Below are 20,367 nucleotides of genomic sequence, written 5' to 3' on the forward strand. Positions count from 1 at the left end.
GTGCCCGTGTTGGGAACACGGCCCCGTGCTGATGGCCGTGGTCGTGCTCCTTAACGCATCTTTTTCCTATTGTCAAATGCACCCAACATGGCCGTTTTGGTGCCCGTGTTGGGAACACGGCCGTGTTCATCTTTCTCATGCGCGAACTTGACTTGTTTCGGCAACTTTGACGTCCAATTCTTCCCTTTATCACTCTTTGGCTTCTTTTGGACCTAATGCACACAAACAGACGCATAGGGTGAGTGTTGGGACCAATTCATATCCAAATGTACATAAAATCCGCCTTAAAAACCCCATTTAGATGTGTGTATTCTACGCACATCATCTTCGCCTATGTCCTTCATACTATATCTCACACTAAAGATTTAGGTTTATTAAAATACTTCTTAGATATTAAGGTGGCAAGAAGTCAGAAAGGAATTATGTTGTGCCAGAGGAAGTATGTACTAGATCTGTTATCTGAAACACGAAAATTGGGAGCTAAGCCATGCAGCACTGTAGTGGCTCCTAATATACAACTTTTGAAAGAAGGTATTTTGTTTGAAGATCCAGAGAGATATAGACAAACAGTTGGAAAACTAAATTATCTCACTATAACTAGCCCTGATATCGCATATTCAGTTAGTGTGGTAAGTCAGTATATGTCTTATCCCACAATTGATCACTAGAGAGCAATGGAATAAATTCTGTATTATTTGAAGGGTGCACTAGGGCGAGGCATATTGTGCTATACCAGGATTGAATGTTTTTAGATGTTGATTGGGCAAGATCTAAAGAAGATCGAAGGTCTACCACTGGCTTTTGTATTTTTATTTTTTGGTAATCTAGTTTCATGGAAAAACAAGAAGTAGGATGTTGTTTCTCGTTCAAGTGCAGAGTCAAAGCAAAGTCTGCATATGAGATTATGCAGATATATCAATAATGACTGAAGTCGGACTCAAAACATTTTCTAGTCATTATGGTGCGATAATCAAGTCGCCCTTCATATTGCTTCAAATCCTATTTTTCATGAATGAACTAAGCATATTAAAATTAATTGTCATTTCGTTCGTGAAAGAATTTAGTTAGGTTTGACATCTACAAGTTATATCAGAACTGGAGAAGAATTTGAAGATATCTTCACGAAGACTCTTAATGGAACTCAGGTGGATATCTTTATAGCAGCAAGATAAATATTTATGCTCTAGCTTGAGGGAGAATGTTACAGACTGTAATATTAATTAAGAAAGAATCATAAAGCTGATTGATAGAAATTAGAACTTGTACAGAGCTGATTGATAGGGGGATTAAATTATAATACTTCCTAGTTTATATCTTGTAATTTCCCGTACTTATACATGTACACTTTGTTTATATATCTCTGTATGTTTCAACATTTTACAAAAACACTGAAGATGAAATGAGCATATTTTTACAGAAAGTTACTTAAAAAGAGATTTTGCAAGTCGTCTTTTTAGATGCAAATATTATTGATACCCTAAACTGTGCTATTTATGTAAATACCCTATAAATTTGCTGATTGCAATGGAAGCGGCATGACAAATAATAACTCGAAAAAAATATTAAATAATCATTTTGTAAGTGTCAAACACCATTTTAGCTTACTCAAGAAAACTCTCTTCCTAAAGCCAGAAGATGAAAGGGGATAAGCATTTCCTCGACTCTTCGCTAGAACTATTTCAGTGAAAGGGGAAGGAAGACGTAACTCTCTCTCTATTCTCGGTATTAAATATTTCCATAGCAGGCAAAATCACAGAAGCTCTACAGAGATTACACACAAGAAAAAAATTTATATACAACCTCATTGAATTATTTCATACAAATCGCTTCAACACAATCACCAGAATCTTTTTTTGCAGAACCACAATTTTCCAATCAAGGTCTCCTAATCCAGAACTTGATCCTCTTTTTCACTGCTTTCCTTCCCTCGTTGCTTAGCCATTTATACATCAAGTGGCACCTCTTCATCAGGTAAAATCACAGTTAGAAGAGAATACTTGACTCGGAGAGAGATTTTTCCCTGGTCAACATTAAGCTTTGCTCCGGACACAACCCAGTATCCAGGTGAGTCCTGGGGGCCTCTTGTCATCTCTGTAGTGTCAACAAACTTCAACATTTTAGGTGCCTGTGCAGGCACAGGAGGACCCCCAGGGTATACCGCGGAGTTTATGTTCAAGTCAGGTTGCTTTAGAGGTGGCTTTTGAACAGTTGAGAAGCGAGTGCTGATAAATGAAGATATTATTCCAGACTTCTGCGCCATGGCAGGAGAACCGTCCCACTCAGACCTTCTCAGAGCTGCGGCATCGACTACTTTGGAAAAATGTAGCCGTAAAAACAAAACTTTCTTTAACCCAGAGTCCCCAACTTCAAAATGGGCCCCTGTGACAATTGCGAGCTCATCTTCACTTTCAACAGGGGCTGTACATACATGCGAGAAACTCTTCCACTGAACCTTCTCATAGTACCTGCGCTCAGACACAGGATCAGAGATGTTGCCAACCTGGTCATCCTCAAGTTGGAAGGTCCTAGGCATCGAGGACAGATGCTGCAAGTGAATTGCTAAGCAATTGCTCCTTTTCCCTTCCAGATACAGTCGAAGGCCAGTAACTGGCTTGATCCCCACATCAACCTGTTATGTAGTTAAATTAGTACACAAGTCAATAATTTATGCAAGCATCCTATCCAGAAATAAATAAATATATAAAGCAGTGAGTGATTAAAAAAAAGAGCAAAAATTGAAAGCACAATTAGGGGAATATATAATGATAGGAATAGCGGCTACAAATCTAAAAGCTGCAGTTACAAATTTTACATGGATGACAAATACATTGCATAATGTTGAAACGATATCTTCTCTAAATCAGAAAGCTACAAGAAAAAAAAAAATCATCTTTTACAGTTGCATATTTTCAAAACATGCATTCTTTTACTGTAAATACAACAGTAATCATTGGTCACCACATTGGCTTATCATTCAATTATTCATTGATGTTCTCTCCTATAATAGCTGCAATAATTAATCAGTATCATGTGGACAACAGAAGAACCCTTAAAATAACAAGAAGTTTGCATTGCAGCTGCCATGCCAATTGAGTGAGGAGGATCAGTGGATAAAAGATCAATGAGGAGAATATCAACAGAGATGATGCTAAAAGCCACATAAGAGCATGACCCCACTTGGTTGAAGGTGATCACTTTGCAATAGAAACAAGTCAGTCCAACAACTCTTATGTCCATTATGACAAACAATATCTAGTTTTAACTTCATTATATCTAAAGTAATTTAAACTGCACTCTAGATCCAATTAAGTATACTGGCCGTGAGTCGGGCAAACCTCGTGGTTAAGTTCAAGTTCAGGGTACAATAATTGTAACCATATTCATCCAGTCAAATGATCCTTATCCATTGTTGATTGCAAAAAGAAATGGTCAGACTAACAAAATAACATTGCGACTGGTATACAAGCACTAGTATTTTGCCATTTTGTGTTCCAGGCTGACAACATAAGAATGGGCATTTGCATTTCTCAAGGGAAAAGAGACCAGAATAGTGAAAGCAAGAAGCAAGAACCCAGTAAAAGGAAGATGTAGACCCAACACAGCAGAGAAAGACAGAAAGCAAGAACCCAATAAAGGGAAGACTATATAAATGCAACTCAGCAGAAAAAGAAAAAGATAAACATAACAGAATTACCGGTATCGTATTAACATAAAGTTTAGGACCCATGAAGCTGAATTGTAAAGATGCATTAGTTTGTTGCTTCCTATCTGGACCAAGGGCAAGCTCACCAAACACTGGTGCCCACTGCTTTGGAAGCTGGAATTCTAGAAATTGATGTAACTCTTCAACTGGCGGCTTATCTGCACTCAATAAACATGTCATAATTAAAAAACAGTGAATAAGTCCAATATAGAGCAGTGCAAGTATGATAATATCAAGGCCACACTATCGAATCTCAAGAACATGCTCCAGAAATAACACAAAATAATAGTCCCATTACATACACCCAATTTTAAGGGCACCTTATATGTTATAAAGCAGAAATGAGTATGCATTGAATTGAAAATTGAGTGATTAGGAGTAAAGTTTTCCTTTGATTTGCTCTCTTTTCTCTCATATCTTGTTTGCTTTTTTACATTTTCTTGTCTGTATCCATTCTACATTATTTAGGCTATTCACAAATTTTACAAATCTCTAAAGGGGGAGGCAAAGAAGTTAATCATCGTGTGAAGCGTGAACAACTTTGGTGTATTTGGTTGAAATGAATGCCATTTCCTTAAAAGGTTGGTAGTCGTGTAGACTGGTATTCCCTTTACTTACTATAGTTTTCCACTTCTTGAGAATTTTAGAAAGATGTCTTTAGTTGATATATATCACAATTAGACCTTATGTCGTGCTAAGTTTTTAATAGTATTAATCTTGGTATCAATATGCAGATACCTTATGCTCCCAGTCTTAATTGCCATCTCTCCTCTATTTCTCGTACAGTGTTCTAATCTTCAAAAGGACAACAGTGCGATGAAGTAAAAATGGATAGCATCATGAAGCAAGTTAAGTAGAAGTCTTCATCATGCTATCATAATGCAACATAACATAATATGATGCATGCTATTGGGCGCATTAATGTTTGTTGACTACTTGAAATTATGAATAGATGTTGGCTGTCAGATTATATACAGCAGTCTTCTGCAGGAAAGCATCTATAGAAATACAAGTATGTACTATCACATTCTTTTATCATAATGAATGATTCTAAATGTAACTCGATACATCATCCAACAGATTGTTTGAAGTTCATAAAATGCAACGAATTCACATATTTGAAAGAAATTCACACTTACAACGGATGTAGAGATTAATAGCATGAGTCAGAAACCCACTTCCATTGATTCCACTCAATAGGGATGTGATTGGAATGAATGACATTGAGATAACATCAGGTTCGAACTGTACAGTATGACACCAGTCACTGTGCTGCAGGTTCTTTTTCAACCCGCCTTTCCTCTTATGTATGAATTTAATGTCCTGTAAAGAGATACATAAATACCCTTGGTGATAAAAGTTAAAAACATAGTCCAGACAAGTTATAAACCAACCACTACACAAGTAATGCAGCAAAAGTTAAATGTAACCATGTGACATTACCAAAATTTCAAGCAGCAATAGAAGTTTACCTCTGTTTCCGTATAAGAGCTGGATGAAAATTGTTCCATGAATGTGAGGCCCTGCTCCTTGGCAATCTGGACCAAAGGCACATCAGACTTTTAGATAGTTAAAAAGCCTTTTCATGCACATTCTCATATTGCTAGTAGACTATAAAATAGTTGTTCTTTAAGAAATGTAACTATTTTCCAATAAGTTGGATTATTAAAAGCTGAAAGAGGTAGTCTTTTTCAAACCTCGGAACTAGTAATATTATGTCCAGTTCCATCTATGAATATCTTGTCTGCTATGTCTTTTAGTTTTTTCTGTATATCAGCAGATTCAAGCAGCGATGAGTACTGTTGCTTCACATATACCACATCCTTTCCCCCCATTTTGACACCAACAACCACATGAGTACCATACTTTTCTATAAAGCTGGAAGTGAAGAGCAAAAATATAATTAGATAGGTATTTGAAAAATTTTCTTCAATTAAATGAAATCACAGATGCAATCATCATTCCTGTATTACAGACAAACTAATATAACTGCCAGAAAATGCACAGGGCAAATAACATACCAAATTAAAGCACAGCAAATTAATGCCAAAACATAGTCAACTCAATAGATACCATAATATGCATTGATTGTTGATATATCTTGGAATTTAAAAATCAGACTTGGCGATTCTAGAAAATAACTTTGATTTGGATATATGCTCTTAGTATGTTTGAGTTCCAGAGAAAATATGCAACACTTAATTTGATATGGCTGCGAGGCTTAAAAATATAGGTGACTGGGTAGCCGCAGTTGTATAGAATTTAATTATGTCGCCAGATAGTCAAAATTAGTCTTACTTTACGATTTTTAAGATGGATTTCCAACATATCAGTTACCTGCTACTTATCTAAAAATTATTCTGGATTTCCAGTTATGCAGCAATTTATTTTCGATATGCAACATTGCTGTTTGTTAAGCTTTAATTGTCCAAAAGAAGAGGCCTCATGGGGTTAAGCAAGCATGAGAAACCGAATAACCTTTAAACAAGATAAACAGAAGACCACTTTTCTATCTAAAAGCTTTCCATCCAATGACAACATTGAAAGTCATTAATTTACAAGAGAAGGGGCCATCGACCATCCAGTCCTATCAATTACTTGAATTAAGACAACTGGGCAGTAAGATAGAATATGTACTAAATAGCATACTCAGGTTTAGTGGAATAAAGATCAAGTCTAGTTATACATGAAATTAGCTATAAACACATAGTACATATGATTCTATATTTCATACTTAGCCTTTGTCTGTTTCATCAAAATTATTTCTCCATGAAACATTTTCCAATTTTATGTATTATTTAAGGTGCATGCAAAAGAAAAAAAAAATGAAACCTAAAGTTTTTATTAATCAGGGGAATTAAAACTAAGACACTAATGATTCTTCTATTACAAATAGAAAATCATTTTCTGGACGATGCAAATAAAAGTCCACTTATTTACTAGAAAACCACAGCCATCACCATTTCTCATTAGGATATTTGGCTGCCACTGTAGTTTGACCCATTTGGTTATTCAAGCTTCCATTCAAGCATAATAAGATCAAGCTTACAAGGCCAAAAGAAATTTCTATTCAACTTTCAGTACCGATGTTGTTTGGGAATAATTATTATAATTCTCTTTGTAGGGAAGTCATTTAAAAAAGTATAATTCCTAAGATCCCATTAGCATCACATAAATGGCAAAAATTGCAAAAAAGAAAAATTAATGGAGCACAGGGAAGTCTTTTGAAAACTATTTTAGAATTAATTGAAAGACATTACATGTATATCAAAATTTCTAGCATTCTTCAATAAGAAATCAATTTTAAATAGGAAAATAAAATAGACAATAAATGGCTAACCATTTAACATAAACACAGATAATACCCAAAATCCTAGAGCTAAGTACATCTAGTTACCCCTTAAACTCCTAGGTATATGTAATATGTCAGACATAGCAAGTTGAAATGAAATAAGCACAAATATGAAAATCAGCTATGACTAGAAAAGACTTTATACGGTCCCATACTAGCCCCATACGAAATCTGGACATAAACCAAATATATTTGACTCTTCATATTTCCTTTCATCAAGTTTCCAAATGGCTCACTGACGCCTTGCTAATTATGTCTTTTGCTGTTAAGGCTTGATATCTCAACCACAAGGTCTTACGTCTGAATCTGGCTGGATGGCAATAGAGGCGCTATTCTGCAACTCATTTACCATTCCTATGTACGAAAAGCTCTTCTAGACTTACAGTGTACTTTCTGTATAAGAAATACCAAAACATCATAACCAATATCCTAGATATCTCAACTATCTGGACAATATAATGGAAACCTCATAAACAATAACATTTCTCAAATTACTACACCTATCTTATGATTAGGTTATTCGGTTCACACGGATCCAAGAAGAGTGTTAACTGAAATATTCTCAGATCTAGTCAATAGTTAGGTTACAAGGAAAACCCTTAACAGTGCCAAAGCGAGTGACAGTGATGGCAGAGAGGTGAACCTAACTCAAAGGCAGCCCATGCATTCCTTCTACTTAATCTAGTATCCACCTTTAGAAACAACTTAGTCACTATATATATATAAGTTATTAAGCTTAAGGCAGCCCATGGTTATTCCTTCTATTTATTCGTCATCAAAAGTTATTAAGCTTTTGCTCCGCTGGTTGGCTGAAAAGTTTAATTGCGTTGCACTGTTACTGTTATTGTTTCAAATACACTAACCTAAGGAATCAACAGAAAACCTAGTAACAAATAGGATACCAGTCACAAATCATTGTAAAGTCCCTTGAGATGTCATAATATAAGGTCTATGATCAGTACCAATTTAAACAAGTAAAAGTAAACAGCATCAGTGATTTAAACATGGAGTGACAAAACTATGAAACATAATTATTAACCTACCAAAGCACATGCAAGCTCCAATTATCTTTGACAAATGTAAGAAATCAAATAAAATAACCTTGAAATTATGTATAAAAGAGAACGAGCTCTTGCCAATAAAGTAATTTCACTGCTTCAAGAATATAATACTAAAATGGCATAGAATCTTACTTGGCTAATGCAGCAGGCTCCCATGTTGAAGGAACAGCTTCTTTGATATTATCACGCAGCACCACCTGGGATTTTTCTAGTGCAATGTTGTAAAGTGTGATAAAAACGCCATCAAAAGCAACAGCTTTAGTATTGGCAGCATCTTTCTGCCAAATTCCGCTAAATTCAAATGCCGCATTAAAATGACCTGAAGGAATTTTTCCAGAAAGTGATAGTTCCTGGTTAAACTGCTCCGACATCTATAACAAAGAAGGGATTGGGTAAGGCGGAGAGAGAAAACATGAGGATGTGAATCAAGTTTCTCTAAATAATACAGAGATTATACTACCACCTACTTCGACTAGTATGCTTAGAATAACAAAAAAAAAAAAACAAAAAAGAACTTAATTTGCAGGTGAAGATTTCACTCTCTCCGTATAATAGCCAGACGAGATTTGCATATAAACATTTAAAGTAAACGACTTCAGTACCTAAAATTGCATCCCATGTACCTAAAGAGCTGACATAGTACGATTCGATATATACATGCTAGATAGAGCTGTTCCACGACAACCAAAAAGTCTATTTTCATTTATTTAAACCTCACTTGTAAAATAAAATTTCGGATTCAGCTACTGAAATCTCAATATTTAATAGCAGAAAGAAGCAATTACTACTTTGTAACACACACAGAGAGAATTGAAATATCTTTTCGTCACTTCTCTGAATCATAAAACTCCATTAAATAACAATAAAAAAAGATGGGAAAAGGTTACCTGTTGGAAAGAAAGTAGATCAGAACTGAACCTGATGCGCTCGCCTTTATCACATTTAATAGACTTAGGGACATTAGGAATAGAGAACCCGCCTGGAATTGCAATATCCCTAACTTTATCATCCTCAATCATTATCAATCGTGAGGTATTCATTTTGCAATACTTCAGCCTCAAATCATCTGTTAGATCGTAACCCATCCCAATCGCCTCTATCGCACTCTCCGCACCTTTCTTTGCACTGGCAGACATCTTTTACGATTCTTCTCTTTTTCGATACTGTTACTGTTACCGGTTCATGAGAATATTTTGAGGTGGTGGTGGTGGCTGTGTTTATTAGTAAGTTGGTGGTGGCTGAAGTTGTCAACTCCATTATTTTGAATTTTTTTGTGTTCAGACTGGTCAAAGATATGATTTTATTTTATCTTTTACAATTTTCTTTTGAGGTTATAATTTGTAAAGATTCAAGAGAAATGTTTTCACTTCGGAGCAAGTCAAAGTTTTTGTGCTGTGCTGCTGTTGCCGCTCTATTCTCGTCTTTTCTACGTAAGAAGCATCTACTCCAAAACCCATGTCTGTTCATAAGCTAGGTTGCACGGGAAGTCTAAATGGAGTTACCTTTTCACGTGGGATCGTGTTTCACTCTTTAAAAATTCTTTAGACAGGTTTTAAAAATTTCGAAAAATATTTTTAATTATTTTTTTATACATTTATTTACTTTTAAAAACTTTTAAAAAAATTTAAAAAACAATCTCCATTTAATTAGATTTCTTATTTTAAGATAAATTTTTACTGTTTTTTCTATTTATTTTATTTTCTATTTAGAGATTATTTTTAATCTTTTCTATTATATAATTTTTTTATTATATAAATATTTAGAATTCTTAATTGTTTTATGTTTAAGAGTCTTTATATACATATGGATATTTTTAGTACATTATTTGCTTTTGGTTTATAGTAATTATATAATTTTGAACATGACCAATTATATTTATTGTGTTTAATTTATATCTTTTATAATGATAAAGACAATAATGCAGTAGAAAATCTAATATATATATTTCAAAACCAATGAATATGTAGAAAAGCAAAACTTTCAAAGCATTTTAACTATTGAGGAAGGATTCTGTACAGAAAGCTCCTCAAAACTTGTTTCAAAAATTTTCCCTCCAGGATGGTACTTTAAACCCTGTAATAAATCAAAACCTCAATCATTGATCTAGATGGTGACTCGAACGAAGATGACTGTTTTAGGATATTTAAGCTCATTAAATGATATGTTTGTAAAGCCCTTTGCTTGAAAACCAGAAATGGCAGCCCAAGACAATTATGCATTGGGCCAAATACCCAACAAAAAAAAAGTTTTTAAAAGAAAAGAAAATAGACAAAAGACTCTGCACCGTTACTTTTTTAAAGAAAAAGATTCCTCAATAATGAAGCGTGACTCTTAAATCCAAAAATAAGTTTTGAAAGAAATTCTAATGAATATGTAGAAAAGCAAAACTTTCAAAGCATTTTAACTATTGAGGAAAGATTTTGAAGTGTGACCCTTTTTCCCACATTTATAGCAAGTAATTTTGCTAAAATCTTTTTTGAAATTTTATTTTGGAAATTTAGAAGAGGATGGCCTTTTGTAAAAATTCTCTTTGTTTTTGGGCGCTTTCCTATTTTTGAAAAAACGTTTTTTCCTAAAAGATTTAGGAAAATTTTCTTTGCATTTTCCTTTGCAGGTAGAGGAAGGTTCTATGGGATTATACTCAAACTGGTTACAAAAGCTACCTAGCTCCTGCCTAGTCTTCTTCATTTCCCATTTGAGTTGTCTTTGGAGTTTAAGGATTTACATTCACCAAGATCTTTTCCAACCTCCCTACAAAGCACCTATCCTTCATGCCTAAACACTTCTTTCATCTATTGGGATTATCAACAAGCTTCGTTTAATACCTTTCTTTTACAAAATGAAGGACAGAGCCATTCTTGGCTTTATTGAGGATGCTGTGTCAACCTTAATCTTGACGATTTCCCTCCATTTCATAGGAGACCCTTCTCTTCTAAAAGATAAGAATGCTGAGCTTCTCAGTAATCTAACCTGTAAAAAAGCTTACCAACTTCCAAGCTTATAAAGATACTTTCCTGACCAGAGTCATGCTTAGGGAAGATTCAAACCAACCTTTCTGGAAAGAAAAATTCTTAGCTGGTTTACCTAAGATACTAGGTGAAAGGGTTAGGAATACCATAAGAGAAGACCATAATGGCCTGATCCTTTATGATTTCTACACTTATGGTGAATTAGTTAGCCTTACTCAGAAAGAGGGATTGAAGATTTGCCATGACCTTAAACTCCAAAGACAACTCAAATGGAAAATGAAGAAGACTAGACAGGAGGTAGGTAGCTTTTGTAACCAGTTTGAGTATAATCCCATAGAACCTTCCTCTACCTGCAAAGGAAAATGCAAAGAAGATTTTTCTAAATCTTTTAAGAAAAAATATTTTTTCAAAAATAGGAAAGCGCCCAAAAACAAAGAGAATTTTTACAAAAGGCCATCCTCTTCTAAATTTCTAAAATAAAATTTTAAAAAAGATTTTAGCAAAATTACTTGCTACAAATGTGGGAAAAAGGGTCACACTTCAAAGTATTGCAAGTTTTCTAGAAAACTTCATGAGCTCTAAATAGAAGAAGAAATTTTGAGCAAAATTCCAGCTCTTCTTGTTGATTCCTCTGAATCAGAATTTTCGAATAGTGAGGAAGAGTTTCAAATTGATGAAATTAAAACCTCATCCGATTATTCTGAATCAGAATCTGATGATATTCCAAAGAATATTAATATACTCACCAGGCAATAAGAAGCTCTTCTTGAAGCCGTCAAGCATATTAATGACCCTCAAATCTAAAAACAAGTTTTGAAAGAAATTCTAAAAACTGAAACCTTCGTCCCTTCTTCTAGTAAGAACACCTATGATCTTGGAAAAAGGGAAAAAGTTAAAGAACCCTCTCCCTACTATCCAAGAACTTCAAAAAGAAATCAAAACCATTAAAACAGAACCCAAAGATTTGAAAAAAAAAAACAACAAAATGATTTTGTTTTGCTGCAAAGCTTGATTCTTAAACAAAATAGTGATTCTGATTCTGAAGAAGAAAATGATTTTCAAAATCTTGAGGTTTCTGAAAATGTCCCGGAAAACTTCATTAATGTTTTAAAAGAAATAACCTCAAGAAAATATTTGATTCAAATAAAACTCATTTTCGCTGATGATTTCCAAATAGAAACTATAGCTTTGTTTGATACGGGAGCAAACCTCAATTGTATCAATTATGAGCTAGTTCCTAAAAGATATCATCAAGAAACTAAAGAAAGGCTCACCTCAGCCAATAGTTCAAAGATCAGAATTGCGGGAAAAACTGAAGCTGCAATTCTAAACAACAATATTGCTCTAAAAATGTTTTTATTCTTACACAGCAAAATATTGTATTCTGATATTCCATCTATATTCCATTCATAGACGGAAGAGACATTGAATCTAGATTGGGAGAGGATATTATTTCTCTTTTCTATCCCTAGATCTGGGGCAGTATTTCTAAAAGTATGTCAAGTCAATCTAGGGGCTTGCCATCCTAATCTGTTGATGTTGGAAGGCTTTTCAGTGACACTTTCAAGCTCTGAATCATTAGATTCATTGCATTGGGCTTGATCTATAGCACTGATATTCCTCTAAAGTGGATTAGATACCCCATTCCAAACAAAAGAGATCTTCTTCAAAAGGATTTTCTGGCCAGTTTAAAGGATGATGGGATTACCATCTCATACAAGTACAGCAGCTCCAAATCCTAGGTGCCATCCAAACCACCGTAGAAGGGACCCCCATCTTAGATGAGCTAGAAAATTCTATTGAGGATGCTGTGTCACAAATGGAATGTGATACCTTTCGGATTAAAAAATGCTCTTTCTGAATTTTAAAAAATCATGAATGACATTTTCAATCCTTATTCAAAGTTTTGCATTGTTTATATCGATGATGTGTTAATATTTTCAAATTCTCTAGAGCAATATTTCAAACATTTGGAGACATTTTTCTATGTTATTAAGAAAAATGGTATAATAGTTTCAAAGTCCAAGATATCTTTATTTCAAACAAAAATTAGATTTCTTGGACACTACATCTCCCGGGGAACTATCACCCTAATTGAAAGGTCTCTAGCTTTTACTTTAAAATTTTTCTTGGTGGTTGAATTTATCCCACCATTTAACTTTGAATCTTTGGGCAAGGATGATTGCTCCATCTGCTGCTTGGTTGAAATGGAAATACCATACACAAACCCAGGGAAGAAAGAAGTTTGAACAAAATAGAAGTAAGGGAGGAAAACGTCTTTCTATTTTGTTGGGTTTATAATGAGCTTTGAAAAGATTAAACAAAGGGTGAACTTTTGGAATTATGGTCTTTAGAATGTTGCCATAATAATTCCACCATTGTTTAAATGAATATGGGATTTTTAAAATTTGGATTGTGCTTGTGTCGAAGTAAAAAAAGCCAAGAATGGCTCTGTCCTTCATTTTGTAAAAGAAAGGTATTAAACAAAACTTGCTGATAATCCCAATAGTTGAAAGAAGTGTTTAGGCTTGAAGGATAGGTGCTTTGGAGGGAGGTTGGAAAAGATCTTGGTGAATGTAAATCCATTCCCCAATCTGAAGGGTGAAGGATTCTTTGAATGGTGCATGTGGAATATGTTGGGTCTTTGTGGTCTTTATGCTTTTTGAAGTGTTTGAATTTTGCAGAACCAGTTACGTCAAGAATAGACTGGTAGTAAGATTGAGGTTTTGATTTATTCCAGGGTTTAAAGTGCCATCCTAGAGGAAGAATTTTTGAAACAAGTTTTGAGGAGCTTTCTGTACAGAATCCTTCCTCAATAGTTAAAATACTTTGAAAGTTTTGCTTTTCTACATATTCAATGGTTTTGAAAAGTTTTGTTTGTGACAAAACTATTTCTTGTGAATTAGGCTTTGAAATACTTTGAGAGCTCTGAGATAGATTTTGAGAAAAAATTTCTATCTCAGATTTTGAAAAAGGGATATAGAGTATACCTTTACCTTTGTTTGAAGAGGAGGATGACTTTGGAGAAATTTTTGGTTGGACTTTAGTCCTTTGTATTTGCTTTGAATATTCTTCGACCCTCTTTAAAAATTCGGGAGTTTGCTGTGCAAGCCACTCCTAAATATGGAATTGCTTTTGGGCCGGGTCTTCTTCTATTTCTTCCTGGATGATTTCAGTCCAGGTTCTGATAGGCTTTGAAGAGGAGGCTAAAATCTCCTTTTTCGGGCTTTGAACAGCTTTTGTATTTGCTGTTGGCTTTTCTTCTTTGTTTTTTGCTCTCGATTTTCTTGGCATTGTCACTCCTGTTTTTGAAGGAACTCTCTAGTTAGAAAGTCTGGAATTGAATTTGAATCTCCTCTTATGTAATCGATTTCAAAATCAAAAACGGAAAGAATAGCTTGCCATCTGGCAAAAATCTGTTTTGAAGCTATATTTTGAACATTTCTTTTGTAAAACTTCTTTCGCGGATTTACAATTAATCCTTAAAAGAAATTTTTGATTTAAAAGGTCACTTTGAAATTTTGAAATGCATAAAACTATAGAAAGAATCTCTTTTTTGATAGTTGAATAATTTTTTTGTGTATCATTCCAGTGTGCAAAAATAAACTGGACAATACATTCTTTATTGTTTTGAACTTGTTTGAGAATTCTACCATAACCTAAATTTGATGCATCAGTTTCAACAATTTTGAATGCAGATGGATCAGCTAGGTGTAAACATGGAATTTCAGAAACTTACTTTTTGATACTTTGGACAATCTTTATATGCTTATCAGTCCATGCAGCGGATTTTTCTTTAAGAACGAAATAGAAGCCGCACCTTACAAATTAGTAGGAGAGGAGCTTGAGAAAAATGTCAAGAACATTATTCAGTAGAACAATTTCTCAAATACTTATCTTAACACAATAGGAAAATAGCTTGTTAGGATAGAAAGCCAAATTCAAAAACCTCCTACAGTCTTCACCTCTCCAATTCCCAACACTGGTCATCCAAAAGAAACCACCTTCCTCTTGTATTCAACTACTCTTGTAAGTTATATTTCTTTTGTTTAAAGCTTTCATTTTAAAGCTTTTATTTCAAAGTTTGTATATTTGTTCATCTATCAATAACAAATTCTTATTTTATTATCTTATTTTCCATTTCTAATACATTTTAATAAGTGTATGCTCTGTGCTTGCCTCGTCTGAGGATCCTGCATACCAGAAACTTGTTACTCTTCATTTTGGTATCAGAGCCAACAGGGTTCTTGGGAAGAAAAGATTATTTGCATATAAGAGATTTTAAAATCATTTTAATCTGCATCGTATCTCTGATAAACAAACTTGTTCATTTATGCACAGTAGTAAGTCCCGTCTGGTTTAAGGGTAGTAAATCTGGTGGCTTGGTCCACGTTTATTTAAAAAGTTATTTTGATTTATTTTAAAATGAATTTAGAACCTTTTTCTATAGATCTTCTTCTTTCTCAAACTCTTCTACCTCTGAGTCTTCAAGGTCAAAAGGATTAGTAAATAGTGAGGAAATCACTATTGAAGATTTTTCAAAGCATATTGATGATTGGGAAATACCCAAGATTCAAAAGAAATAAATTTATGAGTTTTCAAAGTTTTCTCTCTTCAAAACTGATTTTACTATCAAAATTGAAGAAAGAGATATTCAAATTTCAAAGCTTTTTGAAAAAATTTATCTTTTGAATCCAAAGACCCTCCAGAAGCATAAAGAAAAAGATTATAAATACATTCATATAGGCCTTGTTCAGGTAGGAATAAAGCCCCTTACAAGAGAAGGTTTAGATACTTGCATCTTAGCAGTCCTTAGAGATGCTAGGTTTACAAATTTTTATGATTCTTTATTAGGAACTGTTGAGTCAAGCCTAAATAAAGGACCAATTTCTTCCAATTATTTTCCAAATATTACAATCTCTTTAAATAACAAAAATGTTTTAAAGAGCATTGTTCTTCAAATAAAAACACATAATTACAAAATGCTCGAAGGATCTATTCTGATAGCATTGATTTTCAAAATACACTACAAAGCTATGATTTCTGCTTTTGGTTTGAAACACAAACTCCACTCACCAAAAGGAGAAACCTTATTCCTTCAAACAGATCTTTCCAAATCCAATGCAACTATTCCAAAAAATATTCAATGGAAGGATATCACTCTTCTAGAAGAATGGATCCTTGAAGGTGCAACCCAACCTGAATTACCAAAGCAAATAGAGCCAAATACAAATCTCAAAAACATAACCCAGTTTCCAGATGGGAAAGTCAAGCTTACATTCAACAGGAAATCAACCTCTTCTAGATTTTCTGATGATGATTCTTCAACCTCGACCATAGATATTGGAAGGGTATCAAAAATACCTTCGGTTATTTATGTCCCTTACAAAGCACCAACTCCATCACAAACATAACCAAGATTTTCAACATCTGATATACCAAGCTCAAATACCATATTATAAAATGTTGATTACCAAAGCAATATCCCTAGACCTGTTTATAATGAACCAAAAAAGGATGATGATATAGAGACTGTCTCTACCCCCTCTTCACCATCACCATCTGCAATAACCCAAAATCTAGAAGCAGAAATCAACATGATTTCAAAAGATTTTCAAATCAAATAAAAGCTTTAAAATGAAAGCTTTAAACAAAAGAAATATAACTTACAAGAGTAGTTGAATACAAGAGGAAGGTGGTTTCTCACTATCACTCTTACACTCTCGTATCATTTTTAATTACTCCTTTCAAAGTAACTATTACTGGTATCATTTTTAAAGCTAAAGATTCAAAGATTGTTTTTCCTTTTTTAGAAAAACCCAAGAAGAGAAATCTCAATCTTATAAAAGCTCACTCGATTTATAATTTTGAGATAAATGCTTTGATTAAAGGAAAATAAACTCAGCTTTCCCACCTTAGACAAGATATGGGTTTAAAAAGAATCCAAAGCCAATTACAAAATGAATTTGTCCAAAGAAAAATTTCTGATTTGCAAAAGAAAATTGAAAAAAAAGTTTGTTCTGATCTTCCTAATGCTTTTTGGAAAAGAAAACAGCATATGGTGGATTTACCATATGAAAAAGATTTTAGTGACAAACAAATTCCTACCAAAGCCAGACCTATCCAAATGAATGAAACCCTTGAAAGCCATTGTAGAGTAGAAATAAAAAATTTAGAGCAAAAGGGTTTAATTACCAAATCTAGATCCCCCTGGTCGTGTGCAGCCTTCTATGTCAACAAAAATAGTGAGATAGAAAGAGGAAAACCTAGGTTGGTGATTAACTACAAACCTTTGAATAAAGCTCTAAAGTGGATTAGATACCACATTCCAAACAAAAATGATCTTCTTCAAAACCTTCATCTGCTTTTATTTTTTCAAAGTTTGATATGAAATCAGGATTTTGGCAAATCCAGATTCATCCTAAAGATTGGTACAAAACTGCATTTACAGTTCCATTTGGCCAGTACGAATGGAATGTGATGCCTTTCGGATTAAAAAATGCTCCTTCTGAATTTCAAAAAATCATGAATGACATTTTCAATCCTTATTCAAAGTTTTGCATTGTTTATATCGATGATGTGTTAATATTTTCAAATTCTCTAGAGCAACATTTCAAACATTTTGAGACATTTTTCTATATTGTTAAAAAAAATGGTCTAGTAGTTTCAAAGTCCAAGATATCTTTATTCCAAACGAAAATTAGATTTCTTGGACACTACATCTCCCGGGGAACTATCACCCCAATTGAAAGGTCTCTAGCTTTTACTTCAAACTTTCTAGATAAAAATTTGGAAAAAACTCAACTGCAAAAGTCCCTTGGCAGTTTAAATTATGTCATGGATTTTTATCCAAATTTGAACTGTTTAACAAAACCCCTCCATGATAGATTAAGGAAAAATCCCCCTGCATGGACTGATGAGCATACAAAGATTGTCCAAAGCATCAAAAAGTAAGTTTTTGAAATTCCATGTTTACACCTAGCTGATCCATTTGCATTCAAAATTGTTGAAACTAATGCATCAAATTTAGGTTATGGTGGAATTCTCAAATAAGTTCAAAACAACAAAGAATGTATTGTCCAGTTTACTTCTGCACACTGGAATGATACACAAAAAAATTATTCGACTATCAAAAAAGAGATTCTTTCTATAGTTTTATGCATTTCAAAATTCCAAAGTGACCTTTTAAATCAAAAATTTCTTTTAAAGATTGATTGTAAATCCGCGAAAGAAGTTTTACAAAAAGATGTTCAAAATATAGCTTCAAAATAGATTTTTGCCAAATGGCAAGCCATTCTTTTCGTTTTTTATTTTGAAATTGATTACATAAGAGGAGATTCAAATTCAATTCCTAACTTTCTAACCAGAGAGTTCCTTTAAAACCAGGAGTGACAATGCCAAGAAAATCGAGAGCAAAAGATAAAGAAGAAAAGCCAACAGCAAATACAAAAGCTGTTCAAAGCCTGAAAAAGGAGATTTTACCCTCCGCTTCAAAGCTATCAGAACCTGGACTGAAATCATCTAGGAAGAAATAAAAGAAGACCCGGCCCAAAAGCAATTCCATATTCAGGAGTGGCTTGCACAGCAAAGTCCCGAATTTTTAAAGAGGGTCGAAGAATATTCAAGGCAAGTACAAAGGACTGAAGTCCAACTAAAAATTTCTCCAAAGTCATCCTCCTCTTCAAACAAAGGTAAAGGTATACTCTCTATCCTTTCTCCAAAACCTGAGATAGAAATTTTTCCTCAAAATCTATCTCAGAGCTCTCAAAGTATTTCAAAGTCTAATTCACAAGAAATAGTTTTGTCATAAACAAAACTTTTCAAAACCAATGAATATGTAGAAAAGCAAAACTTTCAAAGCATTTTAACTATTGAGGAAGGATTATGTAGAGAAAGCCCCTCAAAACTTGTTTCAAAAATTTTCTCTCCAGGATGGTACTTTAAACCCTGGAATAAATCAAAACCTCAATTTTACTACCAGTCTATCCTTGAGGTAACTGGTTCTGCAAAATTCAAACACTTCAAAAAGCATAAAGACCACAAAGACCCAACATATTCCACATGCACCATTCAAAGAATCCTTCACCCTTCAAATTGGGGAATGGATTTACATTCACCAAAATCTTTTCCAACCTCTCTCCAAAGCACCTATCCTTCAAGCATAAACACTTCTTTCAACTATTGGGATTATCAACAAGCTTGGTTTAATACCTTTCTTTTATAAAACGAAGGACAGAGCCATTCTTGGCTTTTCTACTTCGACACAAGCACAATCCAAACTTCAAAAATTCCATATTGGTTTAAACAATGGTGGAATTATTATGGCAACATTCCAGAGACCATAATTCTAGAAGCTCTCCCTTTGTTTAATCTTTTCAAAGCTCATTATAAACCCAACAAAATAGAAAGACGTTTTCCTCCCTTACTTCTATTTTCTAAAAATTTCTCCAAAGTCATCCTCCTCTTCAAACAAAGGTAAAGGTATACTCTATATCCCTTTTTCAAAATCTGAGATAGAAATTTTTTCTCAAAATCTATCTCAGAGCTCTCAAAGTATTTCAAAGTCTAATTCACAAGAAATAGTTTTGTCATAAACAAAACTTTTCAAAACCAATGAATATGTAGAAAAGCAAAACTTTCAAAGCATTTTAACTATTGAGGAAGGATTATGTAGAGAAAGCCCCTCAAAACTTGTTTCAAAAATTTTTCCTCTAGGATGGCACTTTAAACCCTGGAATAAATCAAAACCTCAATCTTACTACCAGTCTATTCTTGACGTAACTGGTTCTGCAAAATTCAAACACTTCAAAAAGCATAAAGACCACAAAGACCCAACATATTCCACATGCATCATTCAAAGAATCCTTCACCCTTCAGATTGGGGAATGGATTTACATTCACCAAGATCTTTTCCACCCTCCCTCCAAAGCACCTATCCTTCAAGCCTAAACACTTCTTTCAACTATTGGGATTATCAGCAAGTTTTGTTTAATACCTTTCTTTTACAAAATGAAGGACAGAGCCATTCTTGGCTTTTTTTACTTCGACACAAGCACAATCCAAACTTTAAAAATCCTATATTCGTTTAAACAATGGTGGAATTATTATGGCAACGTTCTAAAGACCATAATTCCAAAAGTTCACCCTTTGTTTAATCTTTTCAAAGCTCATTATAAACCCAACAAAATAGAAAGACGTTTTCCTCCCTTACTTCTATTTTGTTCAAACTTCTTTCTTCCCTGGGTTTGTGTATGGTATTTCCATTTCAACCAAGCAGCAGAT

The 20,367-nt window shown here is 33.8% G+C and overlaps 1 protein-coding gene across 1 annotated transcript; it reads right to left on the reverse strand.

The window, feature by feature from the left end:
- Nucleotides 1–1,546: 1,546 nt before the first annotated feature.
- On the reverse strand, nt 1,547–9,569 carry LOC8287616 (MACPF domain-containing protein At4g24290). The gene is made up of 7 exons (XM_002513226.3): nt 9,004–9,569; nt 8,249–8,487; nt 5,401–5,581; nt 5,176–5,241; nt 4,843–5,026; nt 3,695–3,861; nt 1,547–2,629 (listed from the first exon to the last, which is right to left on the reverse strand). The coding sequence occupies exons 1-7, from the start codon at nt 9,250–9,252 to the stop codon at nt 1,943–1,945; spliced, it is 1,773 nt and encodes a 590-aa protein (XP_002513272.2). The 5' UTR covers nt 9,253–9,569; the 3' UTR covers nt 1,547–1,942.
- Nucleotides 9,570–20,367: the final 10,798 nt, after the last annotated feature.

Source organism: Ricinus communis, chromosome 7 (genome assembly GCF_019578655.1).
Source record: "Ricinus communis isolate WT05 ecotype wild-type chromosome 7, ASM1957865v1, whole genome shotgun sequence".
Lineage (NCBI taxonomy): Eukaryota > Viridiplantae > Streptophyta > Magnoliopsida > Malpighiales > Euphorbiaceae > Ricinus > Ricinus communis.

Bases quoted from the DNA above. Each gene is read 5' to 3' on its own strand.
- LOC8287616 (XM_002513226.3), bottom strand. From the start codon at position 9,252: ATGTCTGCCAGTGCAAAGAAAGGTGCGGAGAGTGCGATAGAGGCGATT. The intron at 8,488-9,003 runs GTAACCTTTTCC...TCTTTGTTATAG, and splicing joins ATCTACTTTCTTTCCAACAG to ATGTCGGAGCAGTTTAACCA. The intron at 3,862-4,842 runs GTAAGTGTGAAT...TATTGAGTGCAG, and splicing joins TATTAATCTCTACATCCGTT to ATAAGCCGCCAGTTGAAGAG.